Source organism: Xenopus tropicalis, chromosome 5 (genome assembly GCF_000004195.4).
Source record: "Xenopus tropicalis strain Nigerian chromosome 5, UCB_Xtro_10.0, whole genome shotgun sequence".
In the NCBI taxonomy this organism is placed as follows: domain Eukaryota; kingdom Metazoa; phylum Chordata; class Amphibia; order Anura; family Pipidae; genus Xenopus; species Xenopus tropicalis.
The window spans coordinates 88,440,596-88,464,613 of record NC_030681.2 but is presented as its reverse complement, the minus strand read 5'-3'; the positions used below and the strand labels follow the sequence as shown (position 1 = coordinate 88,464,613).

At 42.2% G+C, this 24,018-nt stretch overlaps 1 protein-coding gene across 3 annotated transcripts in view; it reads left to right on the top strand.

Annotated features, from left to right (window-relative positions):
* The window catches only part of rwdd2a (RWD domain containing 2A), a 25,966-nt gene extending 1,948 nt beyond the window's left edge, over positions 1-24,018 (top strand). For 2 of the 3 annotated variants that reach the window (XM_012962656.3, XM_031901476.1), the window contains exons 2-3: positions 21,964-22,211; positions 23,240-24,018. In XM_012962656.3, coding sequence (XP_012818110.1) covers positions 22,014-22,211; positions 23,240-23,908 — 867 coding nt within the window. In that variant the 5' untranslated portion in view covers positions 21,964-22,013 and the 3' untranslated portion in view covers positions 23,909-24,018. 3 annotated transcript variants of the gene reach the window in all.

Below are 24,018 nucleotides of genomic sequence, written 5' to 3'. Positions count from 1 at the left end.
TCATAAGGTTATTGGGCACTGAACGATCTTACATATAGCAGCATAGGTCAGAAAATCATCAGCATGTTTGAAAATTTTCTTTGTTAACAATGAAATGTATCCATTGTCCAGTTGTTAGCAGGACTAAGCAGGTGGTTTTCCTTGTTTCAACTAGACAATATTGCTTTGTTTTTGTTGATGGACAAATTGTACTTTTAAAGGCTGGTTTCAGGATAAGCTTGGTCCTATGATAAACAGATCTTTTAAACATCTTAACGTGTATATGGCCAGCTTTACTGGAGGTTAGTAGGAGGTGGGTTATTGTGTAAGGAGCCCGGAGGATCCGTCAGCCGGAGTAGAATGTTGTCTAAAAAAAGTGTACCAAGAAAAAAAACTGTTTTTTTATTAAGCTTATATATATTCTTATATTATTATTCTACTGAGATGACATAAGATGCAGAAAAAGCAGACAAGCAAGAAGAAGAAGGTGCTAGTATCTTCATGTCTTTACCCAAAGTGCAGCATTGTTCCCACATTTCCAGCACTAGAGTTAGACTGACCCACATATGCAGGCTTTGCACCTAGAATCCCTACCACACTAATGGGCCTCCCCCTGGCCACCAACTTACATGCCTGCCCCTCTGGATTTGTCACTTCTGGTGTTTCATGTTACAGCCGCATCAGTATGTGATTCTTTGGACAGAAGTCTATTGCACATATTGACACAGCCCACTGTAGGAACCCCTGAGATTACTGCCACATTCAGGGCCAACAATTTTCGGAAGGAATGAAGGCATTCAGCACAACAATGCTCAAGTGTAAAGACTGTGTTTGGATGCAAGTACTATTAACCCTTTTACTGCCAGCCATTTTGGTCAAAGCGGAACTTGTATTGCCAGACAGTTTTTGAACATTTTGCACTGTTTCACTTTAGGGGCCTTTCCTCGGGGGGACTTTTAGTTTACCAAGGAAAACAATATATCGTTTTTTTCAGAACAACCTAAGCTTTCAAAATATGGTAGAATTTTTGTGTAATTCCAATTCTGTAACAAGATATAGGCTTCTAAATGTCTAAAAATGCAAAAAAAATCAAATTTTCCATAATATAATCACACATACTAGAAACAAAAATTATTTCATGCACGAATATACAACTGATTTGGAAAGTCCCGTGTCTCCTGAACGTGCCAATACCAAATATATATAGTTTTATGGAGATTTCTCACTTGTATAGGTCAAAAACTCCCAGCAGTACACTACCAAATTCCCAAAGCACTGCTCCAAAAAAACTGCATACTTTGGATTTCAAGGCCAAAATTCCACTAACAGAAGGTTTATCCCAGAAAATTGTACATTTTTGGAAAGAACAGATTCTGGGGAATACAGAATAGGCACAACTGTCTGTCTACTCCAAACTATCAAGTCGCAATGCTTTCCTAAAGTTATTGGTTTTTATCAAAATTTGTGATTTTTTTTAAAAATCGCTTCAAAGCTTCTAGTCTATAGTATCTTATCTCCTACAGGTCATAAAGTAACCAAATAAAACACCCTAAATATGAATGCCTGGGGTCCACTGAACAGTTTGATGCCCAATATGTATAGGTTTACCTAAGTATGTGGCATGTAGGGGCCCCAATGTGAACATACCCCATATGAACTGTCATTTCTGTCATTTCAGCTTCTGCAAAATCAACACATTTACATCATTATATGTGGGATGAAGCTAGTAAAAAGTACGCTCACCCCAGAAAGTCATATATTTTTGGAAAGTACACATTCCCCCGAATCTAAAATGGGTACCCATGTCTTTCTACTCCAAAGTACCAAGCCGCACAGCTTTTCTAAAGTTAGCAATTTTGATGACATTTCCAAAAATCCCCTCAAAGCTTCCACTTTGAAGCATCTTATCTCCCACATAGCATTAGGTACCAAGATAAAACACCCTGAATTTGAACGCCAGGGGTCCACTGAACAGTTTGATGCCCAATATGTATAGGTTTACCTAAGTATGTGGCATGTAGGGGCCCCAATGTGAACATACCCCCATATGAACTGTCATTTCTGTCATTTCAGCTCCTGCAAAATCAACACATTTACATTATTATATGTGGGATAAAGCTACAAAAAAGTACGCTCACCCCAGAAAGTCATATATTTTTGGAAAGTACACATTCCCCCGAATCTAAAATGGGTACCCATGTCTTTCTACTCCAAAGTACCAAGCCGCACAGCTTTTCTAAAGTTAGCAATTTTGATGACATTTCCAAAAATCCCCTCAAAGCTTCCAATTTGAAGCATCTTATCTCCCACATAGCATTAGGTACCAAGATAAAACACCCTGAATTTGAACACCAGGGGTCCACTGAACAGTTTGATGCCCAATATGTATAGGTTTACCCAAGTATGTGGCATGTAGGGGCCCGAATGTGAACATACCCCCATATATACTGTCATTTCTGTCATTTCAGCTTCTGCAAAATCAACACATTTACATCATTATATGTGGGATAAAGCTAGTAAAAAGTATGCTCACCCCAGAAAGTCATATATTTTTGGAAAGTACACATTCCCCCGAATCTAAAATGGGTACCTATGTCTTTCTACTCCAAAGTACCAAGCCGCACAGCTTTTCTAAAGTTAGCAATTTTGATGACATTTCCAAAAATCCCCTCAAAGCTTCCACTTTGAAGCATCTTATCTCCCACATAGCATTAGGTACCAAGATAAAACACCCTGAATTTGAACACCAGGGGTCCACTGAACAGTTTGATGCCCAATATGTATAGGTTTACCCAAGTATGTGGCATGTAGGGGCCCGAATGTGAACATACCCCCATATATACTGTCATTTCTGTCATTTCAGCTCCTGCAAAATCAACACATTTACATCATTATATGTGAGATAAAGCTACAAAAAAGTACGCTCACCCCAGAAAGCCATATATTTTTGGAAAGTACACATTCCCCCGAATCTAAAATGGGTACCCATGTCTTTCTACTCCAAAGTACCAAGCCGCACAGCTTTTCTAAAGTTAGCAATTTTGATGACATTTCCAAAAATCCCCTCAAAGCTTCCATTTTGAAGCATCTTATCTCCCACATAGCATTAGGTACCAAGATAAAACACCCTGAATTTGAACGCCAGGGGTCCACTGAACAGTTTGATGCCCAATATGTATAGGTTTACCTAAGTATGTGGCATGTAGGGGCCCCAATGTGAACATACCCCCATATATACTGTCATTTCTGTCATTTCAGCTCCTGCAAAATCAACACATTTACATCATTATATGTGGGATAAAGCTACAAAAAAGTACGCTCACCCCAGAAAGTCATATATTTTTGGAAAGTACACATTCCCCCGAATCTAAAATGGGTACCCATGTCTTTCTACTCCAAAGTACCAAGCCGCACAGCTTTTCTAAAGTTAGCAATTTTGATGACATTTCCAAAAATCCCCTCAAAGCTTCCACTTTGCAGCATCTTATCTCCCACATAGCATTAGGTACCAAGATAAAACACCCTGAATTTGAACACCAGGGGTCCACTGAACAGTTTGATGCCCAATATGTATAGGTTTACCCAAGTATGTGGCATGTAGGGGCCCGAATGTGAACATACCCCCATATATACTGTCATTTCTGTCATTTCAGCTCCTGCAAAATCAACACATTTACATCATTATATGTGAGATAAAGCTACAAAAAAGTACGCTCACCCCAGAAAGCCATATATTTTTGGAAAGTACACATTCCCCCGAATCTAAAATGGGTACCCATGTCTTTCTACTCCAAAGTACCAAGCCGCACAGCTTTTCTAAAGTTAGCAATTTTGATGACATTTCCAAAAATCCCCTCAAAGCTTCCATTTTGAAGCATCTTATCTCCCACATAGCATTAGGTACCAAGATAAAACACCCTGAATTTGAACGCCAGGGGTCCACTGAACAGTTTGATGCCCAATATGTATAGGTTTACCTAAGTATGTGGCATGTAGGGGCCCCAATGTGAACATACCCCCATATATACTGTCATTTCTGTCATTTCAGCTCATGCAAAATCAACACATTTACATCATTATATGTGGGATAAAGCTACAAAAAAGTACGCTCACCCCAGAAAGTCATATATTTTTGGAAAGTACACATTCCCCCGAATCTAAAATGGGTACCCATGTCTTTCTACTCCAAAGTACCAAGCCGCACAGCTTTTCTAAAGTTAGCAATTTTGATGACATTTCCAAAAATCCCCTCAAAGCTTCCACTTTGCAGCATCTTATCTCCCACATAGTGTTAGGTACCAAGATAAAACACCCTAAATTTGAACGCCAGGGGTCCACTGAACAGTTTGATGCCCAATATGTATAGGTTTACCTAAGTATGTGGCATGTAGGGGCCCCAATGGGAACATACCCCCATATGATCTATCATTTCAGCTCCTGCAAAATCAACACATTTACATCCTTTATGTGGGATAATGCTACAAAAAAAGTACATTCACCCCAGAAAGCCATATATTTTTGGAAAATACACATCCCCCCGAATCTATAATGGGTAAATATTTCTTATTGCTACAAAGTACCAAGCTGTAAAGCTTTCCTAAGTTTGCAGATTTATATGACATTTTCGAAAATCGCATAAAAATGTTGCAATTTGCCGCATTTATCTCTCACAATTTCTTGATAAAGATCAGATAAAGACAAATCACCCCAAAAAGGAACACCGGAGGTCTACTGAACAGTTTGATGCCCAATATGCATAGATATACCAAAGTCTGCGGTATGTACTGAACCCAAAATGAAAATAGCGCATAAGGATTTCTCGCCTGCCAGCTCAGCTTTTGCACACAGAGCCCCCTGTCAGTGTATTATGTGCCAAAACTTCCCCTAACCATACAGTGACCCCCACAAAACCATATATTTTTGGAAAGTACACATTCTGACAAATCCAACAAGGGTAAAGAGTCCTTTCTACACCAAAGTACCAATCTGCAGAGCTTTCCTAAAGTTATTGGTTTTTATGACATTTCAGAAAATCGCCTAAAAATGTTGCAATTTGTCGCATTTATCTCACACAATTTCTTGCGTACAAAGGCAAGTCACCCCAAATAGGAACACCAGAGGCCTACTGAACAGTTTGATGCCCAATATGCATAGATATACCAAAGTCTGCGGTATGTACTGAACCCTAAATGAAAATAGCGCATAAGGATTTCTCGCCTGCCAGCTCAGCTTTTGCACACAGAGCCCCCTGTCAGTGTATTATGTGCCAAAACTTCCCCTAACTATACAGAGACCCCCACAAAACCATATATTTTTGGAAAGTACACATTCTGACAAATCCAACAAAGGTAAAGAGTCCTTTCTACACCAAAGTACCAAGCCGCAAAGCTTTCCTAAAGTTATCGGTTTTTATGACATTTCAGAAAATCGCCTAAAAATGTTGCAATTTGCCGCATTTATCTCACACAATTTCTTGCGTACAAAGGCAAGTCACCCCAAATAGGAACACCAGAGGCCTACTGAACAGTTTGATGCCCAATATGCATAGATATACCAAAGTCTGCGGTATGTACTGAACCCTAAATGAAAATAGCGCATAAGGATTTCTCGCCTGCCAGCTCAGCTTTTGCACACAGAGCCCCCTGTCAGTGTATTATGTGCCAAAACTTCCCCTAACTATACAGATCCCCCACAAAACCATATATTTTTGGAAAGTACACATTCTGACAAATCCAACAAGGGTAAAGAGTCCTTTCTACACCAAAGTACCAATCTGCAGAGCTTTCCTAAAGTTATTGGTTTTTATGACATTTCAGAAAATTGCCTAAAAATGTTGCAATTTGTCACATTTATCTCACACAATTTCTTGCGTACAAAGGCAAATCACCCCCAATAGGAACACCAGAGGCCTACTGAACAGTTTGATGCCCAATATGCATAGATATACCAAAGTCTGCGGTATGTACTGAACCCTAAATGAAAATAGCGCATAAGGATTTCTCGCCTGCCAGCTCAGCTTTTGCACACAGAGCCCCCTGTCAGTGTATTATGTGCCAAAACTTCCCCTAACTATACAGATCCCCCACAAAACCATATATTTTTGGAAAGTACACATTCTGACAAATCCAACAAGGGTAAAGAGTCCTTTCTACACCAAAGTACCAATCTGCAGAGCTTTCCTAAAGTTATTGGTTTTTATGACATTTCAGAAAATTGCCTAAAAATGTTGCAATTTGTCGTATTTATCTCACACAATTTCTTGCGTACAAAGGCAAGTCACCCCAAATAGGAACACCAGAGGCCTACTGAACAGTTTGATGCCCAATATGCATAGATATACCAAAGTCTGCAGTATGTACTGAACCCTAAATGAAAATAGCGCATAAGGATTTCTCGCCTGCCAGCTCAGCTTTTGCACACAGAGCCCCCTGTCAGTGTATTATGTGCCAAAACTTCCCCTAACTATACAGAGACCCCCACAAAACCATATATTTTTGGAAAGTACACATTCTGACAAATCCAACAAGGGTAAAGAGTCCTTTCTACACCAAAGTACCAAGCCGCAAAGCTTTCCTAAAGTTATCGGTTTTTATGAGATTTCAGAAAATCGCCTAAAAATGTTGCAATTTGCCGCATTTATCTCACACAATTTCTTGCGTACAAAGGCAAGTCACCCCAAATAGGAACACCAGAGGCCTACTGAACAGTTTGATGCCCAATATGCATAGATATACCAAAGTCTGCGGTATGTACTGAACCCTAAATGAAAATAGCGCATAAGGATTTCTCGCCTGCCAGCTCAGCTTTTGCACACAGAGCCCCGTCAGTGTATTATGTGCAGTAACCCCCCCCTAACTATACAGTGACCCCCAGAAAACCATATATTTTTGGAAAGTACACATTCTGATGAATTCAAAATAGGTAAAGTTATTTTTGTACACCAAAGTTACACCTGGCAAAGCTACGCTAAAAACAGATCAGGAACACTTATATAGGGATAAAATGTGATAAAACCACAAAAATTGTGCAAATCAGTGAAACAACAAAATAAGTTACATGACAGTGTAATTAGTGGCCAGAATATCTGATCCAATAGTTACGCTGTCAAAATAAACAGTTTTTAGGTAAAAGAAAATAAAAACAAAGTGGTAATATGAAAAAAAAAAAAAAAAAAAAGCAAAACAAAAAAAAACCAAAGTGTTTGTGTATACATGTGTGTACATGTGTAAAAGTTGTGTGATAGTGTGTAAGTGTGTATATGAGTGTAAATAAGTGTATAAAAGTGTGAAAAATGAAAAAAAAAAAAAAAAAAAAATAAAATAAAAAAATGCTAAAATGTGTGCTGTAAGTGTGTGTAAATGTATGTAAGTGTGTATAAATGTATGTAAATGTGTGTATAAGTGTGTAAAAGTGTGTAAATGCAATAAAAAAAAAAAAGTCCTTACCTGTTCCTGAAGACCGATCGCCTCCTTCGTCATTTGGGCCGGCGCTGGGGGAGAGGGAGGAAGCAGGAAGCAGCAGATGCGATGCGATCGCATCTGCTGCTTCCTGGAGGGTCCTGCGAGCGATCGGTTCGCAGGACCCTGATGACAGCCCCCCTGGCACATTGCCCAGGGGGGCTGTCATTGTTAGAAGCCCTCTGCAGCGGCGGCACATGCCGCCGCTGCAGAGGGCAGCGCTTAAACGCCAACGACGTATGAGACACGTCGTTGGCGTTTAAGCCCTTTTACTGCCAGCACGTATGCCATACGTGCTTGGCAGTAAAAGAGTTAATAAGTAGTGTCAATACACACGCAGCCTTTTGTCCATGTAAACTCTGGCTCACTTGCACCTGTGGTCGTAAACGACACCAAAAGGACAAGGTTGCCTAAATAATGGAATCACCCACAATGAAACCAGGCACTATCCATCTCAATTGCATATAATGTTTGGATTTATTGTGCAGGTGGCTGAGGGCAAAGCATTTATCATTTACTTGTTGATTTTCAAACTGTGGGCTGCACCATAGCTAGACACAGCCTTAACGGGGTAGCTTATTGGTCTTCATTGTTTTTTATTACTTGCCTTTCCGTTTAGGCCCTCTCCTGTTCTGGTTGCAGTCTCTTATTAAACCACTGGGCTTGGTGGCAGTGCAAAGCTCTGATAGGCTGTTCTGTATGTGTTATTAGGATATGGAAAAAAATGGTACTGATGTAACTTGTAATTATTAGCAGCTTTAGGGGCCGATTCACTAAAGACCGAAAAAACGAGTGATATTTATAGCATGCATTAAAAATATTATCACTTCTAATATTTTGAGAATTAACGATCAATTCACTGAAAGGACACTTGTCTGAATTAAGAAGCAATGTTATTTATCTGGCAATGACATTTTTAAGCGTTATTTTAAAGCATGCAATATATTTATGTGTTATTTCGTGGCATGCGATATTCGTGCACGCTACCGTTCTGAAAATTACCATTTCCCTGAAAACTGGAGGATGAATCACTCTAGGATGTCACATACATGAAAAAATCCGACTGCAAACTCCATCTTGTCACCACAGAGACAATCACCAGCTGCAGTTTTGTTTAGTAACACCTACTTCTGGGAGGTGTTAAGTTTCACAGTAATTATCGCCACATTTTATGCTTTTAACACTGTCTGTGAATTATGCGTTCGTATTATTTGTATTTGATAATTACCTCAATGCGATGGAAATAACGCAAAATGACTTTGATGAATCGGTACTTAATTATCGAACACTTTTTAATGCATAAAACTATGCATTAAACGTTAATGACCTTTAGTGAATCAGCCCCTTAGTATTCTATTGGTAGAGCATGTGAGTGGAACCACTTAGTTGTAAACATTTTTAAACAGTACATCAAGGTTGTAGTGCATTCATTTACACACTAGATGGTGGTGTTGGTCTTATTAAGTAGCACAGATAAAACTGTCAACAAAATTTCCTATCTAATTTTAATGGACAGCAGCTATAGGGCAGTTCATATTGTACATCCACTTTGCGGCTTGGGAGAGCTCCCTTCAAGCCACTTAATGAATGTATAAAGTTTTGTATGTACAATACATGTCTGTAATTAATTAAAATGCTGCATACTTATGCTGTCAGAATCTCATATGGATGGTTACAAAAGAGAACGTAAATATTAAGGCTTGTGTCCACTACATATTGGATAGTGTATGGCATGTTTTTATATAATAAATATCTTGCAGTCAGCAGGTTGTTTGACATTTCCAAGGTTATTTAAAAAATGGAGGTTTTCTGGATAAACTGGTAGGCGGGAGACCTTGCTGTGCAACTGACACATGCCTTTGCTTTGGTTTTAAATAGTAACTAAAGAAAATAACACTATGGCAATGGCCTATCAAAAATTCAGTTTATCTAGGTCTGTAGGTTATCTTCGGAAAACTGACATATATTAAAGCTAATACCTGTTTTTAATTTGTCAGAATGTGTTCGACTGCATTGAGTTAAATACATTCTGCTATATGGGGTGCTTCATGATTCTGTAACTGATCACTCATCCAAACCCTTTCTCCCTGATATGTATTACATCCATAGAAAAGGGATTCAGACAATTATTTTACATTATAGAACACATCATTAAATCAAAAATAAATCTAAATTCATGAAGTAAAAAATAAAATGTTGAATGTGAAAGTCTCAATAACATTTACTGACCCTTGATAAATCACCTCCTGTGTTCCTCCGGAGTTAAAGTTTGCTTGCTTAAATAAAGATAGCAAATTCAAAATTTGTACAGATAATAGGAGTTTTTTACCAAGAAATTGGTCCATGAATAATGTTGAGATGCAATGGAAAAACCATGTAAGTGACAGGTTTATTATGATTTTAAAGATATAAATGGTTTGTGACAAATGGTTTGTTATAATTATAGCTATAATCTGAGCAATAAAGCATGTCAGGACTGGTGCAAAGCACTACAATTATTATGTTGCCTTCTGGCACAGATTATGGAAAGAAAAGAAATATACACAGAGAGGACTAAAGCCACTGTGCCCTAAATTTAACAGACTTACCCGTGCTTACTACAGGATAGAATCTGTACTGATGTTGTTTTGTGGCATGTCTCTGTCTTTATATGTTGTGAGCAAACATAAATGTTTGTCTTGCTGCTGTTATGCCTGGATTCTCTCATACTATATACAGTATATGGATTATGGGATGTAAAAATTGGCAGCTGTGTTTCCCCACAATGTTTGTTGCAGTCACTGGGGGATGTGCAGTTTTGGTCCTTGTGTTTAAATTAGCACAAGTCTGGCTAACATTGCAAGGTGTGTGCACTCTGTTCTTCCAGTGCAACTGAGATGTGGCGATTGATACAGGCCACTGTGGGAATGCTGAAGCTACTGCCTAGTTTGGAGGTGGTGGTAGTTCAGGGCTCACCTGCGTCAATAGATGCAACTTTGCTGTATTTTTACCAGGAGGCAGGAAGGACTGAGTGAACACAGGTAAATTTCATGAATAGGATTTTTCACACCAGTGACTGCAACTGAACTTGTAAACCTAAATGACCCTAGAAAATTAGAGAATTCAAAAAAAGCAAGTGTGCTTAGTGGGGGTACATGTGGAACAAGTTCCCCTGCAGCCTTAAGTATGGATCTACCAAATCCCATATTTAGTTTGGGATTTGGCTTAAAGGAGAAGGAAAGGCTAAGTCACTTGAGGGCCAAAATGTTAGGCACCCAACAGTGATTTAAATCGCTTACCTTTTACCCCGGGCTGGTGCCCCTGTTAGGAGAAAACCGCACCAGCCCGGGGTAGCTGCAGCGACTGTTTCCTGTTCCTTCCAGACTTAAACAAAAAAGTCTGCTTTTTCATCTACTGCGCATGCGCCAGCCCAGGGATTCCGAAGAAAGAAGGAAGAGGAAACACTTGCTGCAGCTACCCCAGGCTGGTGCGGTTTTCTTCTAAGAGGGGCACTAGCCCGGGGTAAAAGGTAAGTGATTAAAGTCACTTGGGGGTGCCTAACATTTTGCCACCCCTAAGTTACTTAGCCTTTCCTTCTCCTTTAACACAATCATTTTTTTTTGGCAGAATTTGGATTTGGGCGAATCTATGTATTGTGGGGGTTCACTCGCTGGTAGGCTGCAAATGAGGCAACTTCACACACCAAGACCGGTGTAAGGGCTTCCTGCCCGCGTTTATTTTTCAGCGGCTGCAGAAGTTTCCCCTCGCAGGGGGTATAAAACAATAGTTTGAACAGAAATATCAAGCCTCCTGGCTAACAAAAAATAAATGCTTCTCTTTCTCCTGAAGCTGAGCAAATCCAGCAGCGTGTCTCTCTCTCTCACACACACAGGCTCATCAGCTCCCCTGCACAGCTTCAGGTGTACTACAAATAGGCCTAGGGCCTCCTGAAAAACCTGGCCTATGGATTTGGGAATCCACCCACCCTGCTCTTGCGGATTCCCAGTAAGACCAGCCCCGGATCAACAATTTAAAAAAACTGCAGAGAAACAAAGTGTTTCTATGCCCCAAAACACTGTTGGTCTCACCTCAGTAAAAATGTCTGAGAATCCGTGGCCCAACATACATGTTGTCAATCACTTTTCCCCAGGAAACCGGGGACCTTTTTGTCACCATACCACAGTATTGAAAGAAATTGCTGTGTTTTCCTCTGCATTTACTGCACTTCCTGCATATTTACTTTATAGTGAATTGACCCTTTTCAAGGTTTTCCTTAGTTCTGCAGTCATGTTTTCATAACATCTCATATTTATTAAAATTGCAATTGGGTCATACCAGTGTCCTGTGTTTAAATATTGCTGGCATGAGTTCTCTGCAAAGATTCTGTTTTCTCTTACGTCCTGGGGGACACAGGCACCATGGGGTTAATCTCCTCCTATCAGGAGGCAGGACACTTTTAATTATAACTTTTCTCCACCCTCTATAACCCTCTGCCCACTCCCAGACAACCCAGTTGTTTAAGTGTCCTCGCAAACAGGAGGTTGGACAAAAGGTCTCTAGGAGACAGTTTCAAGATTTCTTCGGTTGGGGCCTAGCCCTAACACCAGGGGTGGTACCTGAGACAGCTAGTCTGTACTCGTTGAGTCAGCCCCCATCGCTGGACATTTCAAAGAGCCTAACATCCCTACCAAGAGGTATATTCCTCCAGGCAGGGTCACAGGTGAGGCTATGGCACATACCTAGGAGCGTGGGGTCTCCCCTAGCCTCCTCCTACCGACCGGCACACCCGCTGTAACGCCACCACATGGTGCCGGTGCCCCCCCCCCCCCTCACCTAAGAGGCAACGGGGAGAGATGACCGACGGAAGGGGTAAGCAGAACCCTCCACGGTCCCAAACCTGCTCCCTCGGCCGATACTCGGCACAAGGCGGTAAGGGGGTTTGGCGCGAGAATCAACCGCGCGACTGTTGGCGGCGCATTGCGCAACACACGGGCACTTCCGGCGGGAGCGGAGTGCTTCCGCCGCAGGTCATCACCTTCCTTCGCGCCTTTCACTTGGCACTCCCCTTCCGGCAGTCGGCAAGTGCGCAGAATACCGCGTACAGCGGAGCACCACGCTACTCACATCGGCGCCAGGCAGGACACCTACCTAACGATCCGCACTCTCTCTCGCCTCTCTGAGCTCCTCTTCCCACCACCAGACAGAGTCACGGTAACGGGTGGGGACTAAGGCTCACAGATCAATATGGCTGAGGGATCGGGCGATGCTCTATTCCTCAGGGGGGGGAAACAGACGCCCAAAATATCCTTCTTTGCCTGTGCCCAGTGCAAAGCCAAATTTAAGTCGGCTCAGAAAGAACCGGTTTGCAAAACCTGCACAGCTGCAGCCACAGAGGCTGAGCACACCACACCCCAAGGGCCCCCGGGAACATCCGGATCAGGGTTGGGGGAGAAGGCACAGGCAACACTACCCTTACCCTCGGGCAATGTGGCCTCAGGAGCTCCAGAGGCTCCAGCCTGGGCAGTATCATTATCTAACTCACTGTCTAGCCTACAGGGAATTCCCCTCCTAGCCTCCTCTCTAGACAAAATATTAGAGAAGCTAGCAGCACCCTCCACCTCTAAGGGCACGAACAAGCGCAAGTGCCCCATACCCAATGACACCACTGCACTTTCCTCACCGGAGTCCCACTCCGACCAGGAAGGCCTCAGCGAAGGGGAACTATCCCCCTCGGCATCAGATGGGGAGTCCTCCGCAACGACCCCAGACACTGTTAGGTCACCTAATGACCTCATCACAGCAGTACTCCAGGCCCTCAAGATTGAGGACCCCGGAACGGGACCCAAATCCTCCAAAGGGCTATTTGGCAGAGCTACCTCACACGAGGTTAACTTTCCAGCTCATGACCAACTCCAGGCCATTATCCAGGAGGAATGGAACCTCCCGGAACACAAGTTCCAGGTCACTAGAAAATTTGCCAAACTTTACCCCTTCCCCAAGGAGGCACTGGGAAAGTGGAGCAACCCACCTCTGGTGGACGCCCCAGTATCGCGCCTCTCTAAAACCACCGCCCTGCCCGTCCCAGATGCATCTGCCTTCAAGGATGCTACCGATAAAAAGCTTGAAGGTTTTCTCAAGGCTATCTTTACCTCAGCAGGCACAGCCTTTAGACCCATCCTCGCAATGGCATGGGTAAGCCGAGCCCTGGAAACCTGGTCCGACACTATCATCACAGGTATCCAGAGAGAGGACTCAGTGGAGGAGATTGAATCAATCGCCCTTCACATCCAAGAGGCCAGCTCTTTCCTCTGTGAGGCCTCCCTGGATGCCCTTAAGGTCCTAGCTCGCACATCCGCTCTTTCGGTAGCAGCTCGCCGATCCCTGTGGCTTCGCCTGTGGTCCGCAGACCTTAGCTCAAAGAAGTCTCTCACTTCCCTTCCCTTCAAGGGCTCACGCCTTTTTGGGGAAGAACTTGAAAAGATTATTTCACAAGCCACCGGTGGTAAAAGTACACTGTTACCACAGAACAAGCCCAAGGGCAGACCGTCCTCGTCTTCTTCCTCCTCCTCCTCCTTCAAGAGGCAACGCTTTTTTCGCGGACAAGGGTCCCGCTTCTCGAAAGGATCTTCACCACCCAGATCCTCCTTTCCCTCCAGAGGTGGCTCCACATCCCGAGGAAGAACCTCATGGCAGTCTCGCAAGACCTTCCCTAAGAATTCCAACGAGAAAAACTCTTCCGCATGACTGGCCGCATGCCACGCAGACAAGCCTGCAGGTTCGGGGGAAGATTGAGACACTTCGCCACTACATGGGCCAACCACGTAGAGGATTCCTGGGTCACAGACACAATCACTTTCGGCTACAGGATAGAATTCTACCGAACACCTCCACAGAGATTCTTCCTATCTCGAGTCCCAAAGGAACCTCAAAAACAAGTAGCCTTCCTATCTATTATAGACGATCTTGTCCGAGCCGGAGTCATCATCCCAGTTCCTCCAGCTCAAAAATTCCGGGGGTTTTACTCAAACCTATTCGTGGTCCCCAAGAAGGACGGCTCCTACCGCCCGATATTGGACCTAAAACTCCTCAACAAATGGGTACATTACCGACGCTTCAAAATGGAATCGTTAAGATCAGTCATAAGAGCGTTGGAACCCCAGGAATTCCTGACGTCCCTGGACATGAAGGACGCCTACCTTCATGTCCCGATCTACCCTCCGCACCAAAAGTTTCTGCGGTTTGCCTATCACAACCACCACTACCAATTTGTGGCTCTCCCCTTTGGCCTCTCCTCGGCCCCGCGTATCTTTACGAAGATCATGGCCACCATGGCGGCCCTTCTCCGAGCCCATGGAGTGTATATCACTCCATATTTAGACGACCTTCTGATCAAGGCACGCTCATTACACCAAGCGCGGGAGAACTTGGACCTATCCATTCGAACCCTGCAGAGTTTCGGCTGGACAATCAACATGAACAAATCATGCCTTTCACCGTCTCAGAGGCTACAATTCCTCGGGCTACTTCTCGACACTCATCAAGGGAAGGTTCTCCTTCCGGAGGAAAAGATCCACAAGATTCGCTTGCTGGTCCGTCAACTCAAATCTATCCCGAAACCATCCATCAGATTTTGCATGAAGGTTCTGGGGGTCATGGTCGCCTCCACGGAGGCAGTACCCTTCGCACAGTTCCACCTTCGCCCCCTTCAACGAACCATTCTCTCAACCTGGCGACGACATCAATCACTCAACCAAAGGATCTCTCTGCCGATCCAGACAGTCGAATCACTGAACTGGTGGTTAACACCATCTCACCTAACGGAGGGAAAATCCTTCGTGGACCCAGAATGGCAGATCCTCACAACAGACGCCAGCTTATCGGGATGGGGCGCCACCCTCCAAAATCTGTCGGCCCAGGGCCTATGGACAGCGACAGAGACAAAGCTCCCAATAAACATATTGGAAATCAGAGCCATCTACAGGGCACTGACTCACTGGGAACACCAACTGACAGGACTACCCATAAGGATTCAGTCAGACAACGCCACAGCTGTGGCGTACCTCAACCGCCAAGGGGGAACCAAGAGTGTGGCCGCGGCGAGCGAAATTAGCAAAATCCTACGCTGGGCGGAGAACAACGTCCCACAGATTTCCGCAGTCCACATCCCTGGACTCCTGAACTGGGAAGCGGACTATCTCAGCCGCCACCAAATAGACCCCACGGAGTGGGAGCTGAATACCGAAGTCTTCAACCTCATAGCAGACCAGTGGGGCAACCCAGATCTCGACCTCATGGCGTCCCGCCACAATCGGAAGACATCACGTTTCATCTCCAAGGTCAGAGACCATCTTGCCATAGGGGTAGATGCCATGACAGCTCCCTGGGGAGTTCCACTAGCCTACGCCTTTCCTCCCATTGCCATGCTTCCACGTCTTCTCAAGAGGATGCGAAAAGAACGAGGCACCTTCATAGTAGTGGCCCCAAACTGGCCTCGGAGGTCTTGGTTCACAGACCTGGTGAACCTCTCAATCGATCCTCCAATACCGCTTCCCATACGGGCAGATCTACTTCGTCAGGGACCAATATTTCACCACAATCCCAAAATGTTCAATTTGATGACGTGGCGCTTGAAACCAATATCTTGACCCGAAAAGGGTTCTCGACAGTAGTAGCCAGGACCATGCTCTGCGCTAGGAAGACAATATCCTCCAAGGTATATCACAGAATCTGGAAGATCTTCATACTTTGGTGTTCCGAAAGGAACATACCCTATGAGGATGCAGGAATGCCTCTTATTCTCCAATTCCTTCAGGATGGCCTGGATAAGGGCCTGAGTCTGGGATCTCTCAAGGTCCAGGTATCGGCCTTGTCCATTCTCTTACAGAAAAAACTAGCCCTGCAGGAGCTACGGGGCGTAGCTCATGTTTCACCACCCTGGCGGCCCCCAGTCCCACCATGGGACCTTAATCTTGTTCTGTCAGCACTTTCGGAGGCTCCCTTTGAGCCTATCCAAACCATCGAGCTTCCCTGGCTGACCTGGAAGGTAGTATTTCTCACGGCCATCTCCTCAATACGACGAGTATCGGAACTAAGTGCACTGTCTTGTGACACTCCTTATCTGATCTTCCACGAGGAAAAAGCGGTACTACGCACAGTGCCGTCCTTTCTCCCAAAGGTGGTATCATCCTTCCATCTAAACGAAGAGATAGTGCTCCCATCATTTTGCAGCTCGCCCAAAAATCCAAAAGAGTCCAAACTACACAAGCTAGATGTAGTTAGATCCTTAAAAGCTTACGTGGAGAGAACAGCTCATTTTCGGAAAGCTAGAACACTCTTTGTAGTTCCGTCAGGCAGCCGAAAGGGTAATGCAGCTTCTAAGGCCACAATTGCTCGCTGGATAAGGGAAACTGTTCGCCAGGCATACATTTCCCTCGGTAAAGCGCCCCCCTTTGTGATCAAAGCTCATTCCACTAGAGCACTGGGTGCGTCATGGGCGTGCAGGAACTTAGCCTCAGCGGAACAACTGTGCAAAGCAGCAACCTGGTCTTCTGCTCATACTTTCGCAAAATTTTATCGCTTTGACACCTTTGCCTCAGCCGAGGCAGCATTTGGGCGAAAAGTTTTGCAGTCGGTAGTTAAAACTTAGACTGCACACACATACACAAGTTAATAGTTCTGTTTCCTCCCTCCCAGTTGGGGACGGCTTTGGTATGTCCCCATGGTGCCTGTGTCCCCCAGGACGTAAGAGAAAAGGGGATTTATTACTTACCGTTACATCCTTTTCTCTTTAGTCCTATGGGGGACACAGGCCAACCCTCCCTGGAAACTGGGGAGTCAGTCATCCCTTCTCACTCAGCAGTGTTGTAGTTATTCAGTTCGAGTTTGCTCGGTTCCTTGGTAAATAACTGAGTTGTCTGGGAGTGGGCAGAGGGTTATAGAGGGTGGAGAAAAGTTATAATTAAAAGTGTCCTGCCTCCTGATGGGAGGAGATTAACCCCATGGTGCCTGTGTCCCCCATAGGACTAAAGAGAAAAGGATGTAACGGTAAGTAATAAATCCCCTTTTTTCACATACAATGGTAGTGGGGGAAACTTGCTGGAGAATGTATGCTATAAGGACGTATGTTGCATATTAGCATGGAGAAGATGATGTAGATATTGAGATGCAAAAGTGGCTGCTCTGTCATTCTTGTACTCTAGATAAATTGAGTATATTATTTTTTGGTGAGATAACTCTAAGGGGCAAATTTATCAAAATGTGAGATAAGAACTCACCACAAAAAAATTTACCCACTTTCTATTCGTTCCTATGGGATTTTTAGAGGCATATTTATCAATAGGTGGAAGTTAGAGTTCACCATTTGATAAATACACTTCTAGAAATCCCACAGGGATAAATAGAACGTGGGTGAATTTTTCTGTCGTGAGTTCTTATCTCACATTTTGATAAATCGGCCCCGTTTTGATAAATCAGTTTTCTGTAGCTCACTGGAGCAGAATGCTGTGCCCCTGAAAATGTTATTCTGTACCAAAAATGTAACTGTAATTCACTAGGATTCAAACTCATTACCATGGAGTGCAGCATATTATCAGTACTATGTATAAGCTGTGACTATCATTTAGACGTCTTGGTCTGTTTGCAGCACATAAATCTATTTTTGACTGAACAAGTTGCTGGTTGATTTGTTCAGTGAAAGGTAGAGAGCAGAAATTAGCCAAGGCAAGTTGAAAATAAACAGCATGTCAGGCCCAAAGCAGCAGCTCTTCTGGCATTTGTGCAAATAAACACTTAAACTCTGATTAACTTGCTTATGACTTCAAAGAAATTGCTGGTCAAACGCACAGTGTAATCAATGGCGTCTGCACCAAATGTGTTATTAGTTTGGAGGTGAAAGGTGTTAGTCTAGCATTCAGCAGCACATTGTCATGTGAAAGGCCATATTCTCCTTTCTACCATGCTTTTCAGAGAACTAATTAAACGCCTGCAAAATTTGGACTCAAACCAGAAAAGTGGTGTACCTGCTGAGACTTGGGACCAATCAACTGAATAGCTTCCTGTGGGCTATTAAGCACCGCTCTGCGGCTCACAATTAATAACAAAAATACTTCTAGGGCACTTTCCTACAAACGCAGCTCACAGAGCTTTACAGCAATGCAACATTTTCAGTAAGCGGTGAATAATTACAAACCTCTCGTACACCTTTAGGGGCAGATTCAATAAAGTGCGAGATTACCACAGATTTACCACAGAAAAATTCACCCACTTTCTAGTCATTCCTATGAGATTTTTTGAAGTGTACTTATCGGTGAATCTAACTTTAACCCATTGATAAATACGCTTGTAAAAATCTCACTGCAATGAATAGAGAGTGGGTAATTTTTTTTGTAGTGAGCTCTAATATCACACTTTTAGACTGATATCAATAAAAAGATTTTTTAAAACTTTTTGTTGGTTTTAAAATATATTCATAGAAGAAGTATATGGGGTACAATAGGTTTTAGAGTCCATGTGTGACAGGAGGGCTTGTGACTGCCACCCCACAATAAAGAGCATTTTCAGTTTTGTGCAATAACCATATTCTTTATTTCTCTAATAGGGGCTTTCAGCTAATTTATGTATCTTTTCCAGCCTGTAGTGTGGATGTGATGAGCAAATGCCCTACCTAGCTACCTACTTTGTGGGTGAGAAGCTGGGTTTCCTTCCCAGGATTTTATCTGCTTTGCAGAGCAGGTTGTGCAGGTTGACAAAAAGTCAACCTGCGCCCAACCCGACCCAGCGATCCAAAGAGGCTGCTGGAGGTGAAAACGGGGCATAATAAAGTCGTGGGAAGGATGGGGGAAAGCACAGACCTAACCCATCTGTGACCTGCAAATCTTTAGTGTGTGGGCAAGAGTGCGGTGTGTGGACGGGCTGGCCTGCACATCACTAGAGGAGAGGGTCTGTTCACTTATAATGCTTGTCATGATCCACTTTCCTGGCTCTACATATGCTTATCAAAAATCCTTGCACTTCATTAATGCGTCCCAAAAAAGCCTGTTGTTGGTATCTGATCAGCAACTTCTCTGGATGTGCTTTAAAGTGATACTGACACCAAAAAATTTCTTTTAAAAATATGAACCTACTTCCAAACCTACCAATAGGTCATGTTGACTGTTTTTCCTTAAAGTCCTGTTTCTCTACATAAATCCTACTGAAGATCCTGAACCTGACTGTCTGGCAACCCGACTGTAGCTTCTCAGTCTGTCAAAAGGACTACATCATAAACTGGGAAGATTCAGCTTGCCGTTTCCTTTAAGGAGCTCCCCCTTCTAGCCACATATCACTTGCCTTTTCTTTGCTGAGCAGCAGCAATCAAGTTATTTGACACAAAGACCCAACACTTTGAAACATACATACAAGTGAGCTGGCAGGTGATGTGGGAGTTGTAGTTAAACAATAACTTTAGGGCATCCACTTGCACATTACCATAAAACTACAATTTGCATTTTGTAGAACAATAACTTGTGCTACTGTTTGTACAATTGCAGTCACTCTATGGGGCCCATTTATCAAAGTCCGAATTTTGGACATTGAAAAGCACGATAGGAAAAATTTGTATTAAATCCGATAATTTCTGATGTGCACTAATAGCATGAAAATTTTGGATCGTGGTCATAGGAAAATATTGTGATATGATCCGAAAGTTCTGAAATTTTTCGTATCCAAACGATTGTAAACGGTGCAAAAAACTCTCTGACTTTGAACCTTTAGGGCCATAACACAGGGGGAGATTAGTCGCGCTGCGACAAATCTTCCCGCAATGCCACCCCACTGGCTAAAATGTAAATCGCGGGTGGGGCGGTATATGCGGCGCCACAATTTGCTGAAGTTTCCTCTCAAGGCAACTTCAGCAAATCGCGTATGCCATCCCACCAGCGATTTACATTGTCAAAATGTTTGTCTAGACTTTATATTTTCAATATTATAAAAACATTTTTCATGATTGTTCTCCTATCTATGAAGATATCCAGGCAATTTAGGTCACATACACCATACAGTCTGCTGATTTGTTGATTATTTCACCCACTAAGGTGCTGATTTATCAGAATTTGAGCTCCCAGAAAAAAAAACACATGCAACCAACTTTTTTTGTTTTCCTTGTTTTTGAGCAATGACTTATTTAAGAAAAAAAGTAGAATATTCTTGGATGCATTTTTTACATTGTTCCATTAATTTTCAATGAGGCTGAAAAACTGAAATGTTTTAAGAAACTGGGAAAATAAAGTTGCTAAAGAATATTCCTATTAGTGAGTAGTGATGAGGGAATCCGTCCCGGTTTCGCTTTACTGAAAAATGTACAAAATAGCTGAAAAATTCAGAAAGTGCATTTTTTTTTGCAAAACTTTTTTCCTCACCCCAAATGCACTGAGTCTTTTTTGTGCCATTTTTCTTGAGTTTTCTCTGCAAATTTCTCGGCAAAAACTTTGCCGCAGTTTCCTGAAAAACTCTCCAATGGTGAGACGCATTCATTGTTCATCCCTATTGCCAAGTTTTTTCTCAAGACTTTTTGCAGTTTTTTTTTTTCAAATAAATCCTGACTATTTAAAGCAACAGTAACACCAAAAAATAAAAGAGCTTTAAAGTAATAAAAATATAATGCACTGTTGCCCTGCACTGGTAAAACTGGTGTGTTTGCTACAGTAACACTACTATAATTTATATAATAAGCTGCTGTGTAGCCACGGGGGCAGCCATTCAAGCTGGAAAAAAGGAGAAAAGGCACAGGTTACATAGCAGATAACAGATAAGTTCTGTAGAATACAATAGTGTTTTATCTGTTATCTGCTATGTGCCTGTGCCTTTTCTCCTTTGAATGGCTGCCTCCATGGCTACATAGCAGCTTATTTATATAAATTATAGTAGACTTTCTGAAGTAAACACACAACTTTTACCAGTGCAGGGCAGCAGCACATTATATTTTAGTTAGTTTTATACACTTTCATTTTTTGGTGTTACTGTTCCTTTAAGGTTTTAGAAAAGACTTATTTTTTGTGTCCGTGTTTTTTTTGTACTGAGAAAAAAACATCAACTTGATTTTTGAAAAATCAGACTCTTACTCTTGGACCAATAACGTACCTACCACATCTGTATAATTCAGGGACCATAAAGTACATGCAGATACCCAGTAGGGGAGATATAAACTGGGCATAAATGTACAACTGACATATTAACCTTAAAAACACAAAATTATTACTTGCACAACCACACTTATTTTAAATGAAATATCCCTATGGTTCTTTGGCTCTATGGCTAATATTCTGAATGTACTGCAGCTCTGGGCATGTGATATCTAAAAAGGCTAGTTTATTAAATCAACATTTTTGTAAAAACAAACATTGAGGACCTTTATCCTATTCAATACTAAAGTGTTACCTCATAGAAAACACATTCAAGTTATGATGCTCAGTGAATCTCCAACCTTTGCTGTTGAAGCCTTTGCTGAGATAGCAGGAGATCTACAGTATTTATAAATGCAATAAACATATATGAATACTTGTTTTCATTACAGGAGCACTGGAAGGCATAAGGTCTGTTGTGGACTAGTGTTCATTATCGACCATGGCCGCTACAACAAGAGAGTGTCTGGAACTTCAACTGTTAGAGATGGAGATGCTTTTGTCAATGTTTCCTAACAAAGAACTTGTTCTTGAAAATCCAAATTCTATTTTACATACACGTAGATATCTAGAAGGGATTCGTGAATCATTACCTTCTATTATAGAATTTTTAATTTTCGTTAATGTTCAGAAATCAGAGGTGAGTAAGCCCCCTTAACATCTTGTCTATATATAGAAACATTAAAGAATTTCCATTGGCCAAAACCTTTGTATTTCTATTTCAATAGATTTCCATTGTTTTGTTATACAGTTTTTTAATTATTTGCCTTCTTTTAACTCTTTGAAGCTTTCAAATAGGACTCACTGACCCCGGCAGCCAAAAATCTATTGCTCTGAGAGGCTACAGTTTTATTGTTATTGTTACTTTTTACAATTTATTTTTCAGTCTTTCATTCAAACTCTCCCTGGTAATTTGGACCCTAGCAACCAAATTGGTGCCGAAACTTCAAACTTGAGAGCTGCTGAACACAACTTTTAACTTACTACAAATAATACTTAAAGTTTACACAACAGTGAACAGTCTCTTTAAAGGGGAGCAATTTCAGTAATCAGAAAGATTTGAAAGCAGTCAAAACTAAATGGTAAATCAGGTTAGTGCATTTATTATTGCACATTCATACGCTCGCGTAAAACTTAAATGGATTTAAGACTTCCTCCTTCTTTTTGGTCCAGCTATTAGACCCCTAACAGTTTATAGCGTTGTTACAAAAATAGAAAACTTTGCTGTAAGGTCACCCTTCTATGGCTCCTAAACTATCCATGAACCAAAGTTTTAACCTAGTTTTCATGCTAAACTCCCATTCGCTGATTTGGCTTCCTGGGGAGGATCGGCTTACATTTTATGGAGTCTTATCTGGTATATTGATATATTTATTGATATATGTGGTATATATATATATTTATTTAGTTTTTGTTTTAGTTATTTAGCTTTTTATTCAACTGTTTGCCAGTGTCTTATTTTTCCCAGCAGCCAGGCTGTAGTTTGAATAACAGGCAGGAATATGAATAGTAGAGGAACTGAATAGAAGGATAAGTTATAAAAAAAGCCTCACAGAGCAATAGTTTCTTTGCCTACCGGAGTCAGTGACCACTGTCACCAGAAAATAACCCAATATTTTGGTGCTTATATGACATAATATTAATACCTTTTTGTTATCATCTTTATAGGTGAAAGCAGAGATGCACGTGTCACTTCCTCACAGTTACCCTCAAGAAGAACCCCAGGTATTTGTCAGGTCAGTGGCACTAGACAGACAACAGCAGAACTTTCTAAACAAAGAGCTAGTGTCCTATATCCATTCCTTAGATCGAGGGGAACTATGCATCTCAATTGCTGCTCAGTGGCTGCAGGACAACATCTCCACTTACATACAGAACTCTAAGCAGAATGATGAACCTGAATGTGAAATCAAGGAAGCCACATACACTTTTCACCGTATGTGGATCTATAGCCACCACATATACCGCCAGGAGTTACGGAAGAAAATCTTAGAGTATGCCAAGAGACTAAACTTGACAGGATTCTGCTTGACAGGAAAGCCTGGTGTCATTTGTATAGAAGGTGTGAAGGAGCAATGTGAGGAATTCTGGCGTGATATCCGCTATCCAAACTGGAAACATATATCGTGCAAACACAGCGAGAGCAAGGAAGTGACTGGAAAAATAGACGACCTGCGGCTGTTTAATTCCTTTGAAGAGCTGGCGCTTACTGCGCATGGAGATTATGGACTCAGGAATGATTATCATATGGACCTTGGACAATTCCTGGAGTATCTCAAACAGCACAAGAGTGAACATATATTCCACATTCTATTTGGCGTTGAAGGGAAGTACTGATTTGCTCACAAAAAAACTTGTTAGATGTCTTTTATGCAAGCAGTGTTTCTATTGGTCAGCTATATCTATAACACTTTCTGGCACAGAATAAAAAAATGTGTTTACCTCTG